We start from the raw sequence: 22336 nt of genomic DNA, 5'->3' as shown, positions 1-22336 counted from the left end.
GCTGCACCACTCTCATGCCAGCGTGCAGGTCTGAACCCCGCAGCCTCGGAACCTCAGGGGACTCTCCCCGAGCCCCCACGTGCACCACTGTTAAAGTCAAAATCTGCCCGATGTTACCTACCAATGACCCTGCAAAGCGGCTGTTTTGAAGATAATGAAGAAAGAAATACTGACCTTGACCTTTCTGAACAAGGTTTATACTGCTGCATTTTCAAACTGCTATGTCTCCTTTTCTATGGCAAGGGATGAAGCTTCACCAGACTCTATACAATGAAAACCAAAGTAGTTAGAGGTAAGTAAATCTGGTTTTCCTCACTGAGAATATATTTTCCACTAAGTAAGGGAGTGTGTTTTTAAGAATTATTCCAAATAAAAATAGACAACCACTTGTCAGAGATAACTGAACAGCAGTTTTTAAACTGAGATTATTATTGGCTTTATCTATTTCATAACTGTTTCACAAGCATTAAAGCCACAAAGACAAATACAGATCCTTCCATTTTAATGGCACATTTTGGGCCTTCCTGCTTAGAAAATTATACTGGTTTACGTCTATTGTGTAAAAGGGAATCTGAAAACACTAAGCTTAGATTATTTCACTTGCTGATGCCTTACAAAAAAGAAAAGCAGTGGTGAGAAAAAAAGGAAGAATAAAACATCATTTGTGTCTACAGCGCAGTCTCCTTAAACCCTTCTGTTAGATGGGAGTGAGGGTACCAAAGCTTAATGAACCAGGAAATCATGTTCTCTGAATACTGTTGGGTTAATACAGCTGTGGTAGAAATATATGGTAATACATTTCATGCACTTCAAACACAGTTTATTATTAAACATTTTCACTTGCAAAATAATATTTTTTTTTTTCTATGAAGACACATTTTAGCCCAAATCTTGGAAAACTGAAAGCTGTGGAGGTCAGACTTAAGCCATATATAAGCAGCACAGAAATTTCTAGTTTAAACTTATGTAGAGAGGTTGAGGTAGTTGGGCTTGTTTCATCTGATGAAGTGGAAGCTCGAGGTCAATCTAATAGAAGTCACTAACAGTGTGGAGACTGTTTAAAATTACAACTGGCCTGAAAGCAGGTCATACCTCGTATTCAACGGAAACAGCATACTGCAACATTTTGCTCTATATCGTAGAACAGTATTATTATAGTAACTAATACCCCAGAAATTCAAAGCAATTTATATGCCTGAGAAACAGGAAAGTTATCATGCTGCATTTCTCCCCACCTGCAATACATGGTTAAGTGAAACACACTGTCCTATTAAAAAATAAATCTGCAGCAGCTATAGGAATAAGATCCAGATCCCAAATTCATACTTCCAGAGTTGTTTCCATGCCTGCAACAAACAAGATTTCAAAACTGGGTTGCTCTGTAGACTTCTTACACTGATCTTGTGCTGTTCAGTTTTAAGATCCAGAACTCGTTGTAAGACATGATGGTCAAAATGCAAGAATGGCATCGAGCCGTGTCAAATATCAATTTGACACAGAACTTTCTTTAATTTTCTCTGTGAAGGTAAAGGAAGACAAACAAAAAGGAAACACTTCCCCCTTACCGCTCAATGATACATACACAATAAATAAATAAATTTGCCTAGGCCTCTTGTTTCCTTATTATGTATAAAGAGAATCAGTGCTATTGCCATTATCAGGTTATTTTCCTATTTATTAGCATAGACATCTATTTTACCATGTAAAATCTAATACATTTATTCAGATGGGAGGTTCCAGAGAGCAGCCCTTTGTTCTGCATACCTTTAGGAAAGCATCTGATCTGAACGTCAAAGGGAACTGATAAAAGGATATATAAGACCTGCTGGCTCAGGGACATTACTCCCATTAAAATTTCACCATCAAATTTTTATGGAATATCTTTTTTTCATCTAATTGATTTAGCAGCTACAGATCCACATACAAAACCATACTGGTTTTACTAAATATATTCACTAATTAATTTAGTTGAACTGATGCAGATTCCTGCACAGGTACCTCTCCATCGTTTCAAAGCTGATTACAAGGCAGTCATTGATGCAGGGTTTTGCACTGCTTTAACTTAATCTTTTTCTGTCAGACACAATTTAACCGTTTATATCACGCCTAAAATCCAGAGATGCAAACCTCATCTTCTGTCCCAGTTTACTGATTGCCTGATACACCATTGTACTGTCTGAGCAATCTCTGCTCACTTCTGACATCCAAGCAGCTTTTTAAATTTCTCAATGGATAGAAATTCCATCCCTACAGTCACCACAGATGAGTTCTCTACTTAAAGGACTGCTATGCCAAATTAGCTGGTATCTCAGGACTTGAAGCTCCTTTAATTAGACTCCTACTGATTTGAATTTAAATTCAAATCACACGCCTTCAGACACCTGAAGCTTCATCACACCAAGAGGTATCAACTTCCACCTATTACTCAGGATATGCTGGTTTCTGCTGGAAAGATGTTACTTAATACAGATGACAAATTTTTGAAGGTGCAAACAATTTGGGAAAGATCTGATTCATACTGAAGCCTTTTGTACAAGTTTGAATAAAATATATGATTAAATTAATAAATCAGTCCAAGAGACGAGATGTTGCTATAAATGTAAGCTGTCCTGTCCCAGGCTCCACAAGACAAAGTGTGCAAGCATCCACAGTACTGACACACCCACGACCAACATGTCAAAGACATTCTAGATGAGTTCTTTGAAAAAAATGATAGCCTTATAAGCTGCCAGCTTGTGAATTGGGGTAGCTCTCTGGCTAGACAGATTAAACAGATGCCTGTGAATAGGGATGAACATTAATAAATCTGAAAAAAATTCAATTTACTATGAATTTTGAAGCAAGTGTTTTTGCCTTTGGCTAAGAAATGAAACAAAAGGTTCTCCACAACAGTTTTCTCCCTACATGAAACAATAAAAGTCTTAGCAAGGCCAGGATTAATAAAAAAAAAAAAAAAATCCAACCAGGAAGGGCACATTCAAACATCCATATCAGGAAAAAAGGACAACCCTGTGGATAAGATGACTGAGACGAACGCTTGTACACTCCTGGGACCTGGATGAAGCTACCTCATCTCCTTGCTTTCAGTTGGGCTTGTCCTCTCCTCATGAATGTCCCAGTCCCCTTAATGCTCATCTCCCCCAAGATCCACATGTGAGCTGATTTTGCAGTTGTGGGAGCTTAAATATGCCTTGCTTTATCCAGACACAGAATAATCAGAGTGGAAGCAAAAGGCTGCAATAATGCTGTTAGACACAATACCATTACATGAAGAAGTGTTTCATCGAGCTCCTCGGTTTTTTAATTATTTCTGTGGTGTTTCTCTCTTCTGCACAAGCCTGGAGTGAGGGACTCAACTGATGAGGAGACCCCTCATTACTCTTGCTACCTAACACAAGTGCATGAACAATTACAGATGAAATTCCAGGAGGTGAGAGACCCCACTTAAACACAAGAAGGCAGTTATTATTCTGATCTTGATGCAGCTGGCAGTGCCATCTCCTAAAACTGCAGAACTTAAAAATCTGAACTTTCATGTCCTCAACTCCTGTTTTGCCTAATGTCCAGGTAATATGAAAAACCCAAACCCGGTACCTTTTCTTATACAACTCCCTCTCCCCCAACAAATGTAAGAGATACACAGACATTTAATATTGTGCTAGCAGAATGGTATAGTCAAGAGCTTAGAGAAAATGCTCCATGAGATGGATTTATGCTGTATCACAAAAGTACTTACTCAAAAATATTTTATATATGTTGTACAGTTGGACTCAATGATCATCGAAGTCTTTTCCAATCTAAATGATTCTATGATTACTGAATCAATCATGACCCTACCTGGTGGTCATTGAGGGCCACAGAACTTGTCAAGTGCAAGATTCAGGCAACCTTGCCTGTTGTGGAGCTTTTTGATGAAAGCATCACACTCTGCTCCTGAAACCAGATCAGCAGCAGGGCTGAAAGCTGCATTACCAGTGTCAGCTACTCTCAGTCCTACAGCACTGGCCACAGAAGCATCCAGGGAAGGGTGTCAGCTTCCTCCCCTCCCAACCACACACACTGCTCCCAGTCTCCATGTGGGATGTCTTCTTGCAAAATTCAGATGTGCAGACTGAGAGCTGAGAGAAGGATTTGCTTCTTTTTAAGAAAAATAAAGGGAAGTGGATTTCCCTCAGTATTTGGTCTAGCAGCTGAATTACAGTTCCACATCACCAGTTTGTAGACACACAAAGGACAATCTCCTTATCTAGGGCATTATTTTATTTGTAACTCCCACATTTACCTCACGGCCACTGCAAAAAAATTAAAACTTCACCAATCACAGACCAAGATCCACATACTAACAGCTAACCATCTATTCACAGTGCATGTTCAGCCTGTTTTATCACTTTTGTCTGTAACATTGTATAGGCTCAGTCTGGCATTTAAATTACAGTAAGAAGTTCCAATTCTACCAATATTACAGTTCTACATCTTCTTGAAATAAGATTACAAACTCTTTTTTCACTGAGAAAGAGTAGTTAGAATAGGATAGAATATTTCAGTTGGAAGGGACCTACAACAATCATCTAGTCCAACTGCCTGCAAATGTAATTTATTTTATAAGCACTATAAATTGTGGGACTTCATATAAGCTCTAGATTCAGATTCTAGGGTCTGATCTGGCCAAAAATCATCTCACTGTCAAATGTTTTCATACTTAAGAATTAATTTTTTATTCAGAGAATTTATACTTTGTAAAAGTTGGAAGAAGTTCTGACTCATTCCTAAAGGAGTTATTTTAAGCATCATAAACAATATACAGAGATGCCATATTTTGTTATCTTTAAAGCCAATTTCTGTTATAACTGCCAAAATGTATAGAACAAAACAGGAAGAACAGGTAGTTTGTAACACACAAATACAAACTAATTAAAGTAGTTAATCTGAAGAAAAGCTGAAATGAGCCCTTTAAGTCCTGGAGAGCATATTTTCCCAGGAGTCTATGAAGTGTGCCTTGGAAAAACCAGACTGTTTATTTTGCAGTGGAACAACTTAAACAAAGAGCTGCAGGTAAGACCTAACCAGAGCCTGAACAGCAAATACCATGCTGTTAGGATTAAAGAGCTCATTGCACACGTATAAAAATGCTCACATGAAAAGACTGTGTTACCCCCTTTAACCAAGACTACAGTCTTCCTCACAGGTTCCCAAACATACATTGTGCACATGACTACAATGTGTACCCTGAAAGGGAACATTATCAGCAAAGTTTCTGAAAACTTCTGAGGCAATAAAGAATATGATTAAGGAAATCATGTTCCTGAACAATAAGCAGTGATATTTGGTTCTTCAAGTATACTTGCTTGATTCACTAATACAGTAGCCTGAGAATTAACTAACACTTTCACCATTCCTTAAAGGTAAAAGAAGAGTGAGATTACTGTATTTCTTTTAAAGGGAACCTGTGGATGCCATCCTTGCTCTATTGGAAAAAATATGAGCCCTTGCTTACTTTACTAACAGAATTTCTGAACCCTTAAACATGGTAAATGGGGTCTCTGACATAAACCCTGATACTGTGATACATAATGTATTCTCCAAAGACCAAAGCTTGGAGGTAAATACACAAGGAAAAAAAAAAAAAAAAATCAAGTTCAAACAGAGAAATGTAACAGTAAAGAATCATTAAACTAATTTTGGATCCATCTAACAAAAGTCATCAAAGAATGAATACACATATAAAGTGGTTTTTTCTAATAGGACATCCACAACACAAAAGGTATGCTTACATTTCAGAAACTGATCAAATCTATTGTTCAAACACACCAGTTCACCTAGAATTGCTCTCAGCACATATATTCCTTCTGTGGAGATCAGCACATAGCTAGGCAAGCATCAAAACCAAATGAACTTCTTTACTCTTGTAATAAAGCTGAACAAACAAAGTCTAAGTAGCTTCCTAAATGTATCAATGCATTCAGGTGTTTGCATGCATGATTTCACAAGCTCTCAGAGAATACACGCACTGTAAAAAAAAATAATCTTAGTCTTTTCATTTTTACAGGCACAACTTTATGTCTCCAGTATCTGTGCTGCATGCAGCAACATTTACATACAAATACACTCAGTTTGTGGAAATTTCAATTGCTCTCTGCAACTTGTAACAACCTCACAGTTCATTTACTTGGAAGTAGAAAGTTACTAAAAAAAGAGTTGACTCCAAAGTAGGGCTTATTTTTAGTCTGTGTATATTAGTCAAGTCAGAGCTTCAAGAGTGAATTAGCCAACACAATTTTTTTTATTTGATTAGTTCTTATAATTCATCCATTAATCATTGTTGGTCAAGACACAACTAATTTCCTTACCATGAGGCTCTTCATCTATTCCATCATCTTCCCACTGCTCTTCATTTGCTAGGAGAGGATTCTGAGCTTCACACAAAGCTCTCATTGGGAAAAAATGTCCATCGCCCTGGCTGCATGGAAAAAGTCAGAGAAAGATACTGTAAAAAGCAGTAAGTGACGCTGAAGGATGACAATTTCTACATGTTTTATCTGCAAAGTTTTCTGTTGCTTGTATTTCCAATGTTTACTTAAAATTATCTTTAAGTTCTGGAAAATACTGTGTTCATTTTTTGTGGCACCTCAGATACCAAGCTTTATTTGTGAGTAATTTTGGTCCTCAATTCCTTCAAGCTCTTTGGAGAATAAAAGTTCAAACCTACAGCCTGTAATTAAGTAATTTTAAAACAGAACTTAAATGTACCTAACTTGATCAAGTCATTTGGATACAGAAAAAAAACCCCAAACAACAGACACACACACCCACACCCCCCTTATGGACAGATAGAAGTGAGGGGGAAACTAAGGAAAACATTTATGTAGAAGGCGCAATTTATACCACAGGTACAAATTTTCTCAATTTATACCATAGATTCTTCAGGACAGAAATTACACTTCTGTGTTTGAATGACACCCAATAGAAAATTGCCCCAATCTTAGTAGATGTTACCAAAAAAACAAATAAAATACCCACTTTCCTGTGACCTAAACCTGGACACGAAAAAAACCCACAACCCTAAACCAATAAAAAAACTCTCTGCAAAGATCTAAATTTGCAAAAACTGTTTTTTGCTTTACTACTAACCAAACAGCAATGTATATCTGGGTATCAAACAAGAGTTTGAGAGTATGTTCAAATTCATGTAATGCAAACTAACAAAGTTAAAACCTAGATGTTCTAGCTTGGTCTGCAGCACACTGCATTCCCTAACATCCAGCAGCAGAGACAGAGGCACTGTAAACTACCTGGAATCCCTTCTTCCTCTGATTTATCTTCTTGCAAGGAAAATGACCTGAGCGTTCTCCCTGCAATGACTATATGCACCGGTAATGTGTCTCTGGCTAGCTCTTCAGTGCTGCCTTTCATTGCATTTTTATTCTGGGCTGAGCTCTCCCCTTTCACTATACTTAAGAATGGAAAACAGATGCAGTGGGGATGCTACTGGGACTTAGACTAACACATTGCTACTTGAAAAAGTTGTGAATTGCTGTGCCAGGAAGTTATTTTAAATCATGCCCAATTACTGAAGGAATTAAATTCCAGTGTACTTTACTACTGGTCTACTAAGTGCCAGAACAACATTTTCCCCTACATTAAGAAACATGAACTCGGTTTCAGGCAGAACCATCTGACAGATGAAGAAAACAGCATCTTTGAAGTGAACGCCCATCCTCACATGGGCCACAAGAGTCCAGGAAGAGTGCAGCACATTTAGCCCTCAAAAACTTTTCCCTTCCAGACTTCTGGTGAATTTGATAACACTGATGTTTGATGGTGCATTTACAATGATGCACAATAGCAGTTGGCCACACAATAACAGATGTAACACATGAGGGTGTAGCAGGCATTTAGAAGTAAGTCCCTCCAGTTAATTATATCAGCTTTTAGCACTGACTTGATTATTACTTACCTAGAGGCAATAGGTAGTAACCAGAGCTTTTTTTCTTCTCCAAACACTTGCTGAAGATTCTTTACAAAGCCAAGATTGAATCCATTTTTATCTGGGCCATTTTGAAACACTGGAGCTGAGAAAGCCTCTACATACAGATGGAATTTCAGTGAAAAAAATGAAAATCAATGCCATATACTCTGAAACAGGATTGTGCATGTTGTAGCCATCTAAAGACAACATGATCTAACAGATTATGAACTAGCATTACAAAGATACAAAGTCTGAAAATAATAGATTTTAAATTTTGCAAGCCTGTAAAGACTTTCAAACTGAAGGTAGGAATTTGGTTTTGCAACTGAACCATATGGAACAGACAAACTGAACTACAAGTGGTTGTTTAGTCTAGAGAACAGAGTTAAAAAGTCTTCACCTGAGACTTGTTAAAAATTTCTACCCACTGAATTTCAAGTAGGTTTGTCTTTAATGCATATTCCAGAAGTGGCACCGGACATTTAAAATGCCTCATTCATTACTGATATAATGAACAAGCATTCGGAACAAACATACATCAATAGACCCCCTGTTGTGGTGAGACATATAATTAAGAAAAGAGAGGGTAGGAGAACCTAGAATGGACTAGGAACAATTTTATCTATCTTCTAAGCTGCTGCAGAGGTCTGATGTTTTGGGACAAACGACCTTTAGTGCTCCATGAAATGAATTTTAAAGTTAATAACTATACAAAATATGAATATTTGCTCAAACTCTTGATAGTGTGTGTTTTATATAAAACTTTATCCAAAAACTTTGAAAAATTGAACATTTATCTGAGGAAAGACAAAGAAATCACTTGGTAAAATGATACTGATTCAGACCTTCATTTCACCGGTTTTACAGTCATAACTTCTTTGCCTCTGTCAGGGAAGATGGACACTCTTTTTGCCCAACCTTGCTAAACTGTTTTAGGATACACTCCAGCATATGAGCATAAAGAACCATTATTCCTGAAAAGCTGCACTCATTTCACAGCAAATGTAGTTATACATATGCATAACATTTTTATAATTGGACTTTTACACTTTAAGGCTCTCATTTCCCTAACAAAGCTTTTGTCACACCAGCTAATAAATGCAGCTCATTTGAAGTGACAAATTTCTGCAGGATTGTGCCAAGATCTTAAAACTTCCTCCCCTCATAAGCCAGCAGGAATGTACAGAAGTAGAACAAAAACGCCATTATTTTTTTTCTTCTTACAGCACTTACCTAAAGTAGATCTGTTTCTACTAACAAGCCAACAATGGTAGCCAAATAGAAACATAAGGCTTACAAAGAACATGACCGCCACGAAGAGAAGGAAAAGGACATGAAATTTCGAACGTCCATTAGTCAGTTCACCCTGGAGAGAAAAGCAACATAGAACAAGTGGTAGGAAAAAACAAGAGCTGGAAATTCCTTGCTTCTAGAGAGAAGAAAGATAGCCTCCAAACCTCCTATCTAGACTTCTCAAACTTGTATACACAAAAGTCACACCCTACTATAAGAAGCCAGAAGGGACAAAGAAATGCTCTGATTCATTTCCCCTCCTGTAACCAAAGCAGGAGGCGTGGGGCTTTGCTACTGGCTCCTCAAATGTAACAGAGCCAGCCCGATCACAGCTTCCCACTCAGGCACAAGAAACATGCCCCGTGCCCACAGGGAAAGAAGCAGGCACAAGCTCTTGAAGACCTGTTGACGTTCTCCTGGGTTTCCTGTGCACATGCGAAAATTCTGCCCCTTTTGCCCTGGAAGGCACGCCAAGAAAACCCGGCCTCCATAGCTACAGCAATCAGGTAGCTTTAGAACTGAGCAGAGATGGTTTGGAAAAGTTTAAAAGCCAAGTGGGATCTTAGAAGCAGAAGAAACACTTCTTCCCTTCTACAGGGGAGGAGTCAAGTGCCAGAGGTCCTCATAAGCACACATCTACAGAGAGGCTGTGGGGAGCTCGAAGTTAAAAATTACTTCTCAGCCTTTGCTCATGCCATCTGTGCAGCCACAGGAGCTCGTCTGTGTGCCTTTCTTAGCATAAGAAACTATTCCTGCTACTGTCCCATCAGCATCCCCGGAGGCATCTTAGGTAACTGATTAGCCATTAAAACAACAGAAATTCAATAAATTAATGCAGAGCAAAGTTAAGTTACTTAAACACAGTCTATACAGAGTTAGCAGCAGAGGGGATGTAAAAAACTAGAGACAGAAGGCCAGACTCTTACAGGAGCTGTCAGTGGCATTGCTGGCGTATGAATGATAATCAGGAATTGAATAAGAAGCGTACCTTGTTACCGTCAACTTTTAAATTGAGAAAGGAGTCATGTGGGGATTAGAAAATGAACAAGGCTTTTTGATATTTTCCAGTAAATATGTACAGATCAGTGCCAGTATGTTATACACTGATACCAAAGATTGTGAGATACATGCATGCAAACACAAGACCAGGTAAAGGATATATCTTCTTTGACAGAAGCTAACCCTACAATTTGAAATTCTAGAAGTCTATTTGCCTCTTGCTTTGTGCATTTCAGACGTATAATGGGAGTGGTACTAAAAAAAGGGCACAAGGAAATACCTTACATAAGAAATGCAGACCCATCTCTCAGTGGAGACTGAAAGCAAAAAAGTACCAAGAGTGACTAAACCCCACCAGACTCATAGGATATGAAAAAGTAACCAGGTCTCACAACTTACTGTCCAATACTTAATGAAATACTTGAAGACTGTTGCAGCAATATACATGCAATACAACAAAGCATAGGCTAAGAACAGTAGAAAGAATTTGTAGTTAGAAAATCCAATGCAGTTATTCACCCTAGAGAACAAAAGCAAAGTTGAAGTCAGGGCATGTACAGCACACAGTTGTAACACAATGAATTGTACAGTTTGGGGGGTTTTATTAAGCCTCTTGATTCTACAACGTGATTTCCTCAATACATAGCTCCCCTTAGTGGTCAAAAGGAAATGGAACTGAAGACTCTGCTTTTCACTTGACCACTTCTTGCTAGGCCAAGTAAAAGGACAGTTCACAGTTTTGGAATCTGCTTTAAAGTTGGTGCCGCGGGTGAACTTGTCACAGAGGCAGGCTCTAATTACTCGTGTCTGTTTCTTGTCTGCAAAGGTAACGAGATCTGGGATGTCTGTGTTACTTGATTCATTTGCAAAACTCAGCAGCCAGATTCACCACTGCTTGTTTGTTGACATACAAAACCAATAACCCCAAATTTGATTGTAATTCCCCATGCACAGGACAACAGGACAACTCTAAAAAGGAACAAGGGAGTGCAGACAAAAATAGTGGGTATTTGCCTCAAAACTCCCGTTTGAAATATCCTCTACGATTTAGGACTACCAGGGAGGTTCAGGTGGGGAAATGTTTGTGTTGCCTCTGATTTCTGAAACCTTCTTTTTCAAAAAAAAAAGAAGGAGTTTAAGAAATTTAGTGGCACCGATTCTCAAAAAGTATAAAGCTTAACTCATCCATGCACCAGTCTATACAAACTGTCCCTGACTGTGCACAAGTGACAGGCATCATTTCAGAAACAATCTGTGTGCAAATATTTTTATTGAAAGCAACCACCAACTGCAGGCTGAAATGATTATATACCCAGAATTAAAGGCTAAGTTGAAGTCCCTTTAAAATCTGAATAATGGTCAGAGTGAATTAGCAGTTGGGTTTTAAATTGTATTGATAAAACAGCTCTTTTACACATAGAACATGGAACAAACACAAGTGATCTGGCTTTCAAAACACCAAATATTTCAGGCAATTTCAAAGTGTAATTACTTTATAAATTTCCCAGCATAATGGTCTAAAATGAGAGAGGCATACAGACACTGTTCTGTGGCAGAAATGTATTTAATCAACCTCTCTCTTCAGAAAAGTACAAACCGGTATCTAGAACATACCACGGACAGTGATGATCCATTTTTAGCACGCATCTGCAAAGGGACAAAAAAGAAAAATCAAAGATTTATATTTGGTACTTAATTGCCAACTGCAGATCAATAGCAAAAGCCTCTGTTTTTTGTGAGATTTCTACACAACATGATCTCAAGATGATAATATCTCTTTGAATTTTTTAAGGTAGGTATCATTTAAAGATGGAACATTTATTATTTTTCAACAGCAACCAGTGTTCTTGGTATTCTGTCAGATAAAAAGACATGAAAATAAATTCTGCCCTAGAGGGCTTAAAACTTTTGTAAAACACCACGAGTAAAGGCTATTTAAAAAAAAAAAAAAAAAAAAATTAAAAATGTCAAAATCATACTTCAGTTTAACCTGCCTAGGTTAAACAGTTAATTTTCACTAGATGGCACATGCTTTCTAGCGACTTAATGCTGATACCCTTGTAGGTGTGGGAACTGCAAACCCTTCAGGGCCACAAATAGCAGCAATGCCCATGGTACCGCTGTCACACACCAACATCCACTGCTGACTGCAGCTGGACCCGAGGTACTCGGGCACCTTTCCGTGTAAAAAGACACGTGAAGGACCAGCCCGTTCACATAACTCAGCGGTGATGATACTCACTTCAGTGAAAAACAATCCAGTAACTTACATAGCACAAACGGAACAATGGTGACAACGATCAGGTTTTATTAGCTGGCACCTATCACAGAATCGAATACCTGAAATTAGAGGCACATTAATAGCAAAGAATAGGAAAGTGTTCTTTTCACATGTTAGTTAACATTCTGCTCACTTCCTAACTACCCATGTTCTTTCCTCTGCCACTTCAAAAGATGAGTGCACTGGCAGCTGAGTTTTGCTGCCAGGACATAATCAGATAAGCAATGCTCAGAATTCTCCTGGAGACCTGCAGATGTGGGGAGCGATCCTCACCGCAAAGCATAGAACCAGCTTAAAAGCGATACACCAAATTGTACATTTCCCTCTGGCTTCCACATTTACTCAGACTTTACATACATTCCATTTTGATAATTGCCTCTATAGCAGCTTTTTACTTCAGAATTCTCTGGCTTCTTTGACAGAAATTAACACATCAGAGCCTCCAATATGTACATGGGTTTTTTCTAATCTTTGAAATGAGCACAGTATGCATTCAGTCACAGAACAAGGTCCAGAAATCTGTTCAAAGTATTATGTCCTGAATCTCTAAGATAGACTCCTTTTTAAGTAAAAACAACTACAGATTTTGTCACTCTATCACTATTTCTAAACACAGACAATGTAAGAAGGGTTTTGAACTGTAAATATATATTCCTTCTCAAAGGCAGCACTTGGTACTCCACTTGAATGGAAGTGTTCAAGGCTCTTTTTTTTTTCCCAAACGTAAATCCTGAAAGAAAATGCATTAAAATTATTTGCACAAGAGTTACACGGTGCATGCAGTGGCTTTATAAAGGAATACCCTGTTGGTCGGCAGTATCATTCGAATTGCCAGCATATGCTACTTTAGCATGCTTGGTTAGTTTGAGAGAAACAAAACTCTCTGCTTAGCTGACCTCCATTCCCTGTTCTGGTGTAGACCGGCAACTTCCTTGCAATTTCGGCGAGAATTTGCCTTTGCACCTCTGGCCTTTCTTCATTTTCATAGCGTTCTTGGTCAGCATAGGACATATGATACTAGAAGCAGAAGTCACGAGAGGAGCAATTACTCCTGGTAGCAGAGATAATATTTCAAATACAGGTGAGTTTGGACACGTTTCAACTTTCAGATCCTTTTAATGCGAATAATCTAATGTGAAAATGTGTTAAGAAGACAGAGATAGTATGTGCTGGACAGCCAGAATACTATGCGACACATCAATAAAAAATGTAAAAGTGAAATTAAGGGTCACGAAACAACATACTAGAATTGCTACTACTGCTGCCTTAGATTACTATTTTTCATGAATTAGATTACTAACCATGAAGCACTTCCATTGTGAGCAAGAACCTGTCCCCAGTCACCGTTTTATGCTAAAACAGGGATTAGTTTTTATTTATAAATTTAGAATTCTCATAATTAGGATCAGATTATGGCCATGTATATTTGGAGTGCCACACAAGCATCATTCTCATTCAATTGCTCCGAACTCCGAACAGTGTTCCATTAGTATCTCAAAGAGGTAAAACAGAACTCAAAAAAAAAAAAAAAAAAAAAAAAATCCACCAATCTGAGCAACATGAAAAAGTAAATGTTTGGTAGAAAAATAATTGAAACAAGTATCTGCTGCTGACTGTTGTGTGCTCAAACCACTAAATCATACTATTGTCCTAATACGAGCCCCCTATGTTAAAAAAACCCATGCCAAACCCTTAACTAAATTATTATTTGTTAAGAATCTACTTTTGTCACAGTGAACCCCAGTTTCTCTTTACAATAGCATATTGTTACATTTCTCTTTCCTGATTCTGCTGTCCAGGGAAGTACAAGGACTGGAGCTACTGGTGCTCTGTGTATACCTGGAACCAAATCAAAAGCCATATGCTATGCACACAGCCACAGTCCCCACTGCCACAGACATGTGACATCAGAATCTCAGCATGTTTAAAAGGAAAATGATTCTTCTAACCCTCACTATCACGAGAAAGAGTCTGGCAAAGGAAGCAAACCGCCACTACAAAGGGGCCTATTCCAGCCAGCAAAGGGCTCCCAGCAGCGCAGGCAATGCTGGACCTTGGTGGGACACAGAATGTTCACACACGCACCACAACCATCTGGCTCAAGAGATCAAGAAAACCCTCTACCACTGTAAATGCGCCCGTTTCCACCTGCACTGTAACATCTTCCATGAAGAGTTAAAAACAAAACTGAAGGTCCTTACTCAGGAGAATCCAGTAAGGCTAGGTTAAGGAAGGTCCTCAGGATTTGGCTTGTAACTTGTTAAATGCTTAGAGATCAATGACACTAGAAATATGGAAGTTAATAATCATCAGTCTTATTATTCTCAACATGAAAAATCCTATTGACTCCTGGAACACCTGAAAAGGCAGCTTTAAGTTAACACTCAGATTTAAACCATGCTCTGTGGGGAGTTAAAGGATTCTCAGAATGGTAAATGACTCGGTTTTTATGGACAACTCTAGGTCACTTTCCATCTCGTTAGGAAATCTGATCAGTTGTCCAGATCAACCAGATTGAAGGATTTTTGAGTTCTCTTTAGCATCCCTGCTTTCATTCTGCAGTGAATGAAGAGTGCTTGGACTCTTACCTTTTTGCCTGGCTGCACTGGGAGAGTAAAAATAGACTTCCAATATGTCCACACAAAGAGCACAAAGAGAATATGGAATATTACAAGATAGGCCACTAAAAAAAACAAAAACAAAGAAAGAACAGAAGAAGAACAATGACTTCTTAAGTAAAATTTTCATTCATGAGAGGCATAATTCTAATCTTTCACAACAACGATCAAAGAAAAAAAAGAACAATTTACAGTACCAACCAGTATTACAATACAGCTAAACCTTATGGTCACAGCGGCAGTAGAGTTTCAGAGATCTGTGGCTACAGCTGGGGGTTACCCATCTCACAAGTCTCCCCTCCTCCACCTGATCCAATTCTGTGGGTGAGGGATAACTAAGCTCTAAGAGACTTCAGCCACAGGGGAGGAGGCAACCTTGTATCACTAGGAATGACAGGATTCCTGTCTCTTCCCCATATCCTAGGCACAGGCTAGTTCTGTTTTGAGCTGGCTGGTGCTGGGCAGCAAAAAGGTTATACTGCAACACTCCAGCATGTCCAACTTTTGTGTTCAGCTGCTACTAAATGCACTTAGAATCACAGCACCATATTACCAGTGTACTGTCCATCCATGCAATGCATTCTTCACCACTTGTGAGAGCTGAGAAAAATAACATGCTCTAGCAGAGCTTTACATCACCAGAAAAATCATACCTATCTTATGAAACATCTTTTAGATTTGCCACAGTTGATACAACAAAACAAATCAGGAAAACATCCCTCAAATTGAGCAAAACAGGTCTTGTGATTACTGAGAAAGAATTGTAATCCACTAAGCACAACATTATCATGTGAAATCCAGCATGCGTCAGAGTGATCTTATTTCAATACGCAAAATTTATTTCAAAGCCTTTGAGTGTAAGCAAGAACACTGTGGTTCAGAAAGCCAAAGGACAGCTGTCCTTTCGGTACACAAACTATTTGATTGTTATTTTTTTTTTTTAATACTCGGCTCACTAACACATTATCAAACAGTTACAAGACAGTTTTGTTTAAACACACCATTTAATCACAACCATTACCTCATTTCCCCATGTAATCTAAGCTCCAAATTCTAGCAAACTAAGATGAAAGTAACTACTACTAGTGGAAAGAAGTCTAAAGTCCAGACACTTTCTAATCTCTCAGGCAAGACTGTGTGAAAACATAATTGGTAAAAAGGCCAAACACAGCTTTGAGACTTTCTAATGAGACGGCAAATGGTCTGATGATACACCTCACAACAATGTGATGGATTGTGTGACTGATCTATGAATCAATTATAATTCATTACTAGGCTCTTATGTTTGTTGGAGATGTTATCCTTATACTACGTGCAGGTGGAGCTCAGTCATTTTTAAATTAATATGTAAGGAGAGAAATCTTGCAATAGGTTTAAGTTTGTTGATAAAGCAATACAGTAGCATGTTAGAGGAAGCTGACCTGGAGATGCACTAATAGATTAGGCAACGAATCTTCTTCTGAATAATCATTAACAACCTGCTTTCTACAGTTTCTCTGTAACAGTTTCAAGTATTAGGACAGGTCTCTAACGGAAAAAGAATTTACTTGATACAGCAATCTGAAGGGTCTTTAAAGTATCAGCCTGCATGGGACGATTTGCCAGATGAAAATCGCTACACCCATTTCTAGCCCAGAAGAAGAAATGAAGGTAAGAGGCCATCTGTATCAGCCAAATGCCTCCAAAGCACCTCCAGGAAAGAGGAGGAATACTAAAATGGCCACTGACCCCTTATCCTTAGAACATGACTGTAACCTCCAACAATGCTCCAGTGGAAACAGTCTCATCCTGTAATCCTGCTGCTCTGCCTGACTTGTTCAGAAACCTCACCGTACTGTGCCTGGGACCTCAGGACAATGTCAGACTGTACTACCACATGAATCTGAGAAGTGTTGAAGAGAAACAATAATGAGACAGAAACCTTTGCTGTAACTCATCTATGGTAGTAACTGAAAGTTACTGTGCTACCACACTCAATACATGGTTAGTGGCCAACAGAACCAAGCAAAAAATCTTTTGCAAAAGCCTCCCTTACAAAAAATATTAAAAATAGCTTTCACTGAAAGATCAAATAAAATAGTGAAAATACCCCAACAACAGGCAGGTCACAGAACAGTACTATTTCTGTTTAGCTTGTATAATCAGCTCTGAAAACATAAAACAGAAAGGGAGAAAAGGTATGTGGGTGTATACAGAGAGACTTAACTCTTTCAGAAAAAACTATGTATAAGGGATGAAAGCTTTTTCAGGTGGTTCTGCTTATATTGTGACTAAACAGAGGCATTTCTCAATACATCCAAAAGTTATAGCATGTCTAACAATGCATACTGTATACTTCATGATGTATAATTACAGGAAGGAAACACTGAAATCAGAGTATATAAGTTTAAAAAAACCTGATGGAAAGTATTTTTAATACTTTAACTGGAACATCTGTGAATCTTTTTACACAAGTACTGAATAACAAATAGTAAATTGAATGCACCTACCTTTTTCCACAGGGTTGCTCAGAGTCACTGAAAAAGAAAAAAACACATGTCTACAGAGCAAATAGGATTCCCAGTAAAGTTTGTGATAAATAACGTTTTTATTTGAAATACAGCCATTTTAGGGAAAAAAATTCAACAGACAGGAAGAGAGCTCACAATTTAGCATCAAATCAAAAGCATCCATTACAATTCCTTGTTTACTCATGCAAACAAACCAAAAAGTTGTTCAATAACTGTTACTTATGTTCTGTTTTCCCCATTATAAAATACAAGCTGTATATTTTACGTTAGAAATATGACAAAAATAATCCACTGGTGACAGTGATGTGACAAGATTACTAGGGCTCCTCTAGCAACCACCCAAGCAGCATCTCTATGCATGTACTTGTAAGTATGCACTCGTAGCCTGCTTTGTACTAGTCTCTAGGTGGTCTTGATCCTCTGCAGTAAGCCATGCCCCAACGCATTTCTGCATCAGTATACATAAAAAATTACAAATTGTCTCAGCTTTGGCCTAGTCAGGAACAAAGGATACACTGTAATGACTCAACTATTTTTACACTTCCTACTAGCAGAGTTTTTACAACCCCTCCTTACTTTACCATAATCACAGGAACAGTCCCTACTAACAGAACCACTTAGAGCAACCAGCAAAGGGTACACTGCTCAATGTCTACTTTTACTGATTATTTTAAAATCCATCTATTATTCTAAAAGCCATCATCCAAGTTTAATAAAAAAAGATAAAGACATATTTCTTTAACTGAAAACGGAGCAGTTCTATGATATCTTGACAGAATACTGGAAGACGAAGATCGTTCATGGGATGGGAGCCCCTTAGATTGAGTCCACAGCGTTGAATCTATAGGTTACAGCTGAAATGTGTTCCTCCTTGGAGAAAATGAGGAATGAAGGGAAACCCGTGGCCACAGATCATCTCCCAGAGGCACAGTACTCTTACACAAATAAGATCACATTGTTGAAAGACTCGGAGATTTGAGAGACTGCATATACCAGCAGTGACCCCTTCAGTAACTCTGTTAGAATACATAAAAAGACGTGATTGAGGGATCAGAGCCTTTTACTTCTAGCCTACAGCCAGCATCTGGAAAGAGACTCTGCTCTTCAAGACTCACTCTATCATATCTTACTTGAATAACAAACTTAGAAAATGTAAATCAGAGTAGGAACCAAGAGGTCCTGCTTTTACTAATGAAAGTAGCTTTTCTTAAAACCATGTGAACAAATAATTTTGATCTGCAAGCTCTATGATACACAACAAGGTAGATGAAAAGAAGAGATTAAATGCTTGCTGTGTCTCTGCACACTCAGTTTCAGATGAACAAGACTACTAGGAAACCTTTAGTTTTTCCTTTGATTTGCTGCAAATCAAACTACAAAGAGTACATCAGCTTTTCACAAATACTGTTGGGTACCCCTCTGAAGTACGTCACACTTGCAGCATGGCCTTTCTCAGGATTTTACTCAAGAAAAGAGCAAACTCCTAAATAAAGATTATATAAAAGTTTTTATCATAGGACATTGGATCGTTGTTCAACCACAAACCAGACATGAAATCAAGGCCGCCTCTGGAATGTGACTTGTTGGCCATACCAGTCACTGAAAGTTTAAAACCCAGTATCATGAGATACCTCTAGGACATCACTCCCACAGTAGTTTCAATGCTCAGCAGTCTGTACAACTAAAGACGAAAATCAAGAATCCAAATAGAACATCTGCTATTGACATGCTTGCGACAGCTGAAATGGCAATACATAATGGAAACGTGAGGAAAAAAAAGCCAACACATAAAGTCTTGCTATGTTAGAAATCTGGAAGAGAGATAATATCTTGAGAGCTGGTTCTCAAGTAACTGCATATGCCAACAGTTAATGTTCAAATCCTAAAATAATTAATTTAGTCATTTCAATTTCTGTATAGATAACCTCCTCCACACACAAATAAAATGCATGACGGAGAAAGATGGGGCAAAAAAATAGACGGGTGTGGGCACAGAAGTGATTTTAAGCTGTGATTCTAGGCAGTGAGATGAGCTCCTGCCAGCTTAACCAGCATTTACAGAATAACACAGGCCCAAGCTAAACCCCACTTAAATCAGCCAAGTCTTTCCTCATATCTGCACTGAGACTTGGAATTAACCAGTGTTAAATATTACTGAATTTGCACACCACAACAAACAAAGCATATTTCAAAAGACTGACATTTCAGGAAAATACTCTAAATTTTCTGTCACATGGTCTAATTGACAGTTATATGCACCTTGGAGATATCATTCCATATGAATTCTTGAAAGAAACAGCCCACAATCTCAGAAATGGAATAAAATGTCATGAAGTATTTGGGGGTTTTGCCTAGCTGCCAGTTAAAGCAGATCAAAGAAGCTGCATTTCATTTTAGTCCCCATCAAGAAAAAACAATAGGATTTACTGCATTGGCAACCCTAATAAAAATATCTGATTTAAATTTGCTGTGCAGTACCAGAAGGCAGCTCTTTTCACAGAAGTTCTGAGAACTTTGGCTTCATTTATCTGATTTACCCTATCTTGAAGAGAAAGGGCCACATGCTCCTCCTCACAATCTCAAAAGTCCAAGCTACCAGCTTTTCTCTCCACCCTCAACCAAACCTAGAAACCCTTTCTTCTAGTAATAGGTTTTTGCACACACAGTAAATCAGAACATAATAAACACAAGAGTTTGCATCTTATTATATAAATTGCTACATTAAACTATACACTTACTAACTAGTAACAAAAATGTGATTTCCATGCTGCTGGAACAAGTTCCTTGACTTATGAGCATGGTTTAACATAACCTATTTTTTTCGTTTTCAGAATATAAAAAAATTACTGCAACGCAGGGCATATATTGATTTTTGTTACTGCTTAAACCAGAAATCACATCTGAACATCATCATATGGCAACAATATGGACTTTCCTTGTGGGTATAACTCTCCCAGTCTTCACAAACGCCACTTCCCCTGGCTGGCATGAGGACATACAATACACACACTCGTGACTAAGTAAAGGAAATCGCAAAACCTAGCCAGCTCAGCTAGGATACAAATCTTATGAAAAAACAGAGCAGCACACCATAAAAATCCCACTAATTAACCCCATCACAGACTTGACTACTAATAAAGCGTTTCTTCATATCCAGCCGGTCGCTTTCGGGTGCGTCTAACTGCAGTTACAGGCGTGATTCGAGCATGTGGAAACATCTGCCCGCTGCCAGGCATGCCCGGGTTTAAGGTTCAGGTATCGGCCGCACCTGAGCCGGCCCGCCAGGCGCCAGCTGGGTGCGACTGCAGGAGCTGGCAGAGACATCGCTTCCTCCAGACCACACAGGGAGGGGAAGGAAGAGAAAGGGGAAGAAAACGAGGAAGAAAAAGGAGAAACCCTCCCGCTGCCGGAGATGTGCTCGGGGCTGTGCGTCTTGCGGGCACTGGGGCCGCCTGAACCGCCGGGCCGAGCGGGACTCCCACCCTGGGGGCCCTTGCAGACCAGCACCGGGAGGGCAACGCTGTCCCCAGGAAACGCGGGCTCCTGCGGGGAGCCCCGGCCCGCAGAGCCCGGGGCCGCGCCGGTGCGGAGCCGCGGCCCGGGGGCAGGACCGGGCCCCGCTTCCCGCCCCCTCTGCCTCCGGCCCGGCCCCGCCTCACGCCCCCTGCGGCCCCACCGTCCCCCGCCCGCCGGGGCGCTCACCCAGGCACAGCTCGCAGACGTAGGCGTAGTAGGACCAGAGGACGACGAGGGCGATGATGAGGACGGGCAGCCAGGCGAACGCCCGCTGACAGCACCGCAGCCCCCGCGACAGAGCCATCTTTCACCTCAGCCCGGCCCCATCGGCCATCGGCTGCGCGGGGCTGGGCGGCGGGGGGGGCGCTCGGCGCTCGGCTGAGCCGCCTGGCGGGCAGCGGCGGGGCCGCGCGGCGCTGCGGCGCCCCCTGGCGGGGCGGACGTGAGGAGCGCGGGCCCGCCCGCCGCCGGGCCCGGGAGGGGCAGCGCGGGCCCCGGCCCTTCCGCCAGCTGGGCAAGGCCCGGGGTGACCCGCGCGGGGAGGGTTGCGCTTGGCGGGGCGGTTAGGCGCTGCCCAACCTGTTAACCACCCACCCAGGCGGAGCCCCGCGGTGCGGCACTGCCGTGGTCCCACCAAACCCGCTCCCAGGAGGCGACGGCACAGGCCCCTTGGCCCGTCCGTGAGGCGGAGCTGCCTACGGGAAACGGATTGAAGATGCTCCTGGAATTCCCAGTGACGTCGGCACAAGCCATGGTACCTCCTTACTTGCCCTAATTTAAGTTCATCTGCGTGTTCAGGCTGGGGTGCCCGTCCCTGGCACGGCGGTACTCGGCTTGTCCTCATCTCTGCCAGAAACACCCCCGGAGAGCACACATCAGCCTTTTCTGTACCATCCCTGTGCCAGTTTACGTGTCCCGTGTACAGTGGTGGCTTTCCTCTGCATTCTCTGTGACTGATGAATCCTTATTCTAAAAGCTGTTTTTATCGGTAATCATACAATTTTGTACTTTGTTCTATTAAGGTTATCTTGTAGGACAATCCTCTCCTCTGCACTGACAGCACCACGTTTGTATTGCTCTCAGATTTCCTAAACACAAACCCGGGTCACTAGTGAATATTCATGGAAAGATCAGATTCAAGACAACCTGTGGA

General features: G+C 40.1%; 1 protein-coding gene across 1 annotated transcript in view; it reads right to left on the bottom strand.

Annotated features, from left to right (window-relative positions):
* The window catches only part of ZDHHC15 (zDHHC palmitoyltransferase 15), a 28381-nt gene extending 6886 nt beyond the window's left edge, over nucleotides 1–21495 (bottom strand). Inside the window, exons 1-11 of the mRNA XM_074915634.1 lie at nucleotides 21370–21495; nucleotides 17647–17673; nucleotides 15128–15222; nucleotides 13436–13556; nucleotides 12529–12598; nucleotides 11873–11905; nucleotides 10658–10778; nucleotides 9200–9332; nucleotides 7955–8081; nucleotides 6348–6457; nucleotides 175–263 (exon numbers count right to left, since the gene is read on the bottom strand). Coding sequence (XP_074771735.1) covers nucleotides 220–263; nucleotides 6348–6457; nucleotides 7955–8081; nucleotides 9200–9332; nucleotides 10658–10778; nucleotides 11873–11905; nucleotides 12529–12598; nucleotides 13436–13556; nucleotides 15128–15222; nucleotides 17647–17673; nucleotides 21370–21487 — 999 coding nt within the window. The 5' untranslated portion in view covers nucleotides 21488–21495 and the 3' untranslated portion in view covers nucleotides 175–219. The remainder of the gene's footprint in view (nucleotides 1–174; nucleotides 264–6347; nucleotides 6458–7954; nucleotides 8082–9199; nucleotides 9333–10657; nucleotides 10779–11872; nucleotides 11906–12528; nucleotides 12599–13435; nucleotides 13557–15127; nucleotides 15223–17646; nucleotides 17674–21369) is intronic.
* Nucleotides 21496–22336: the final 841 nt, after the last annotated feature.

This window comes from Athene noctua, chromosome 11 (assembly GCF_965140245.1).
Source record: "Athene noctua chromosome 11, bAthNoc1.hap1.1, whole genome shotgun sequence".
Classification (NCBI taxonomy): Eukaryota; Metazoa; Chordata; class Aves; order Strigiformes; family Strigidae; genus Athene; species Athene noctua.
This window is presented reverse-complemented; position numbering and strand designations above follow the sequence as displayed.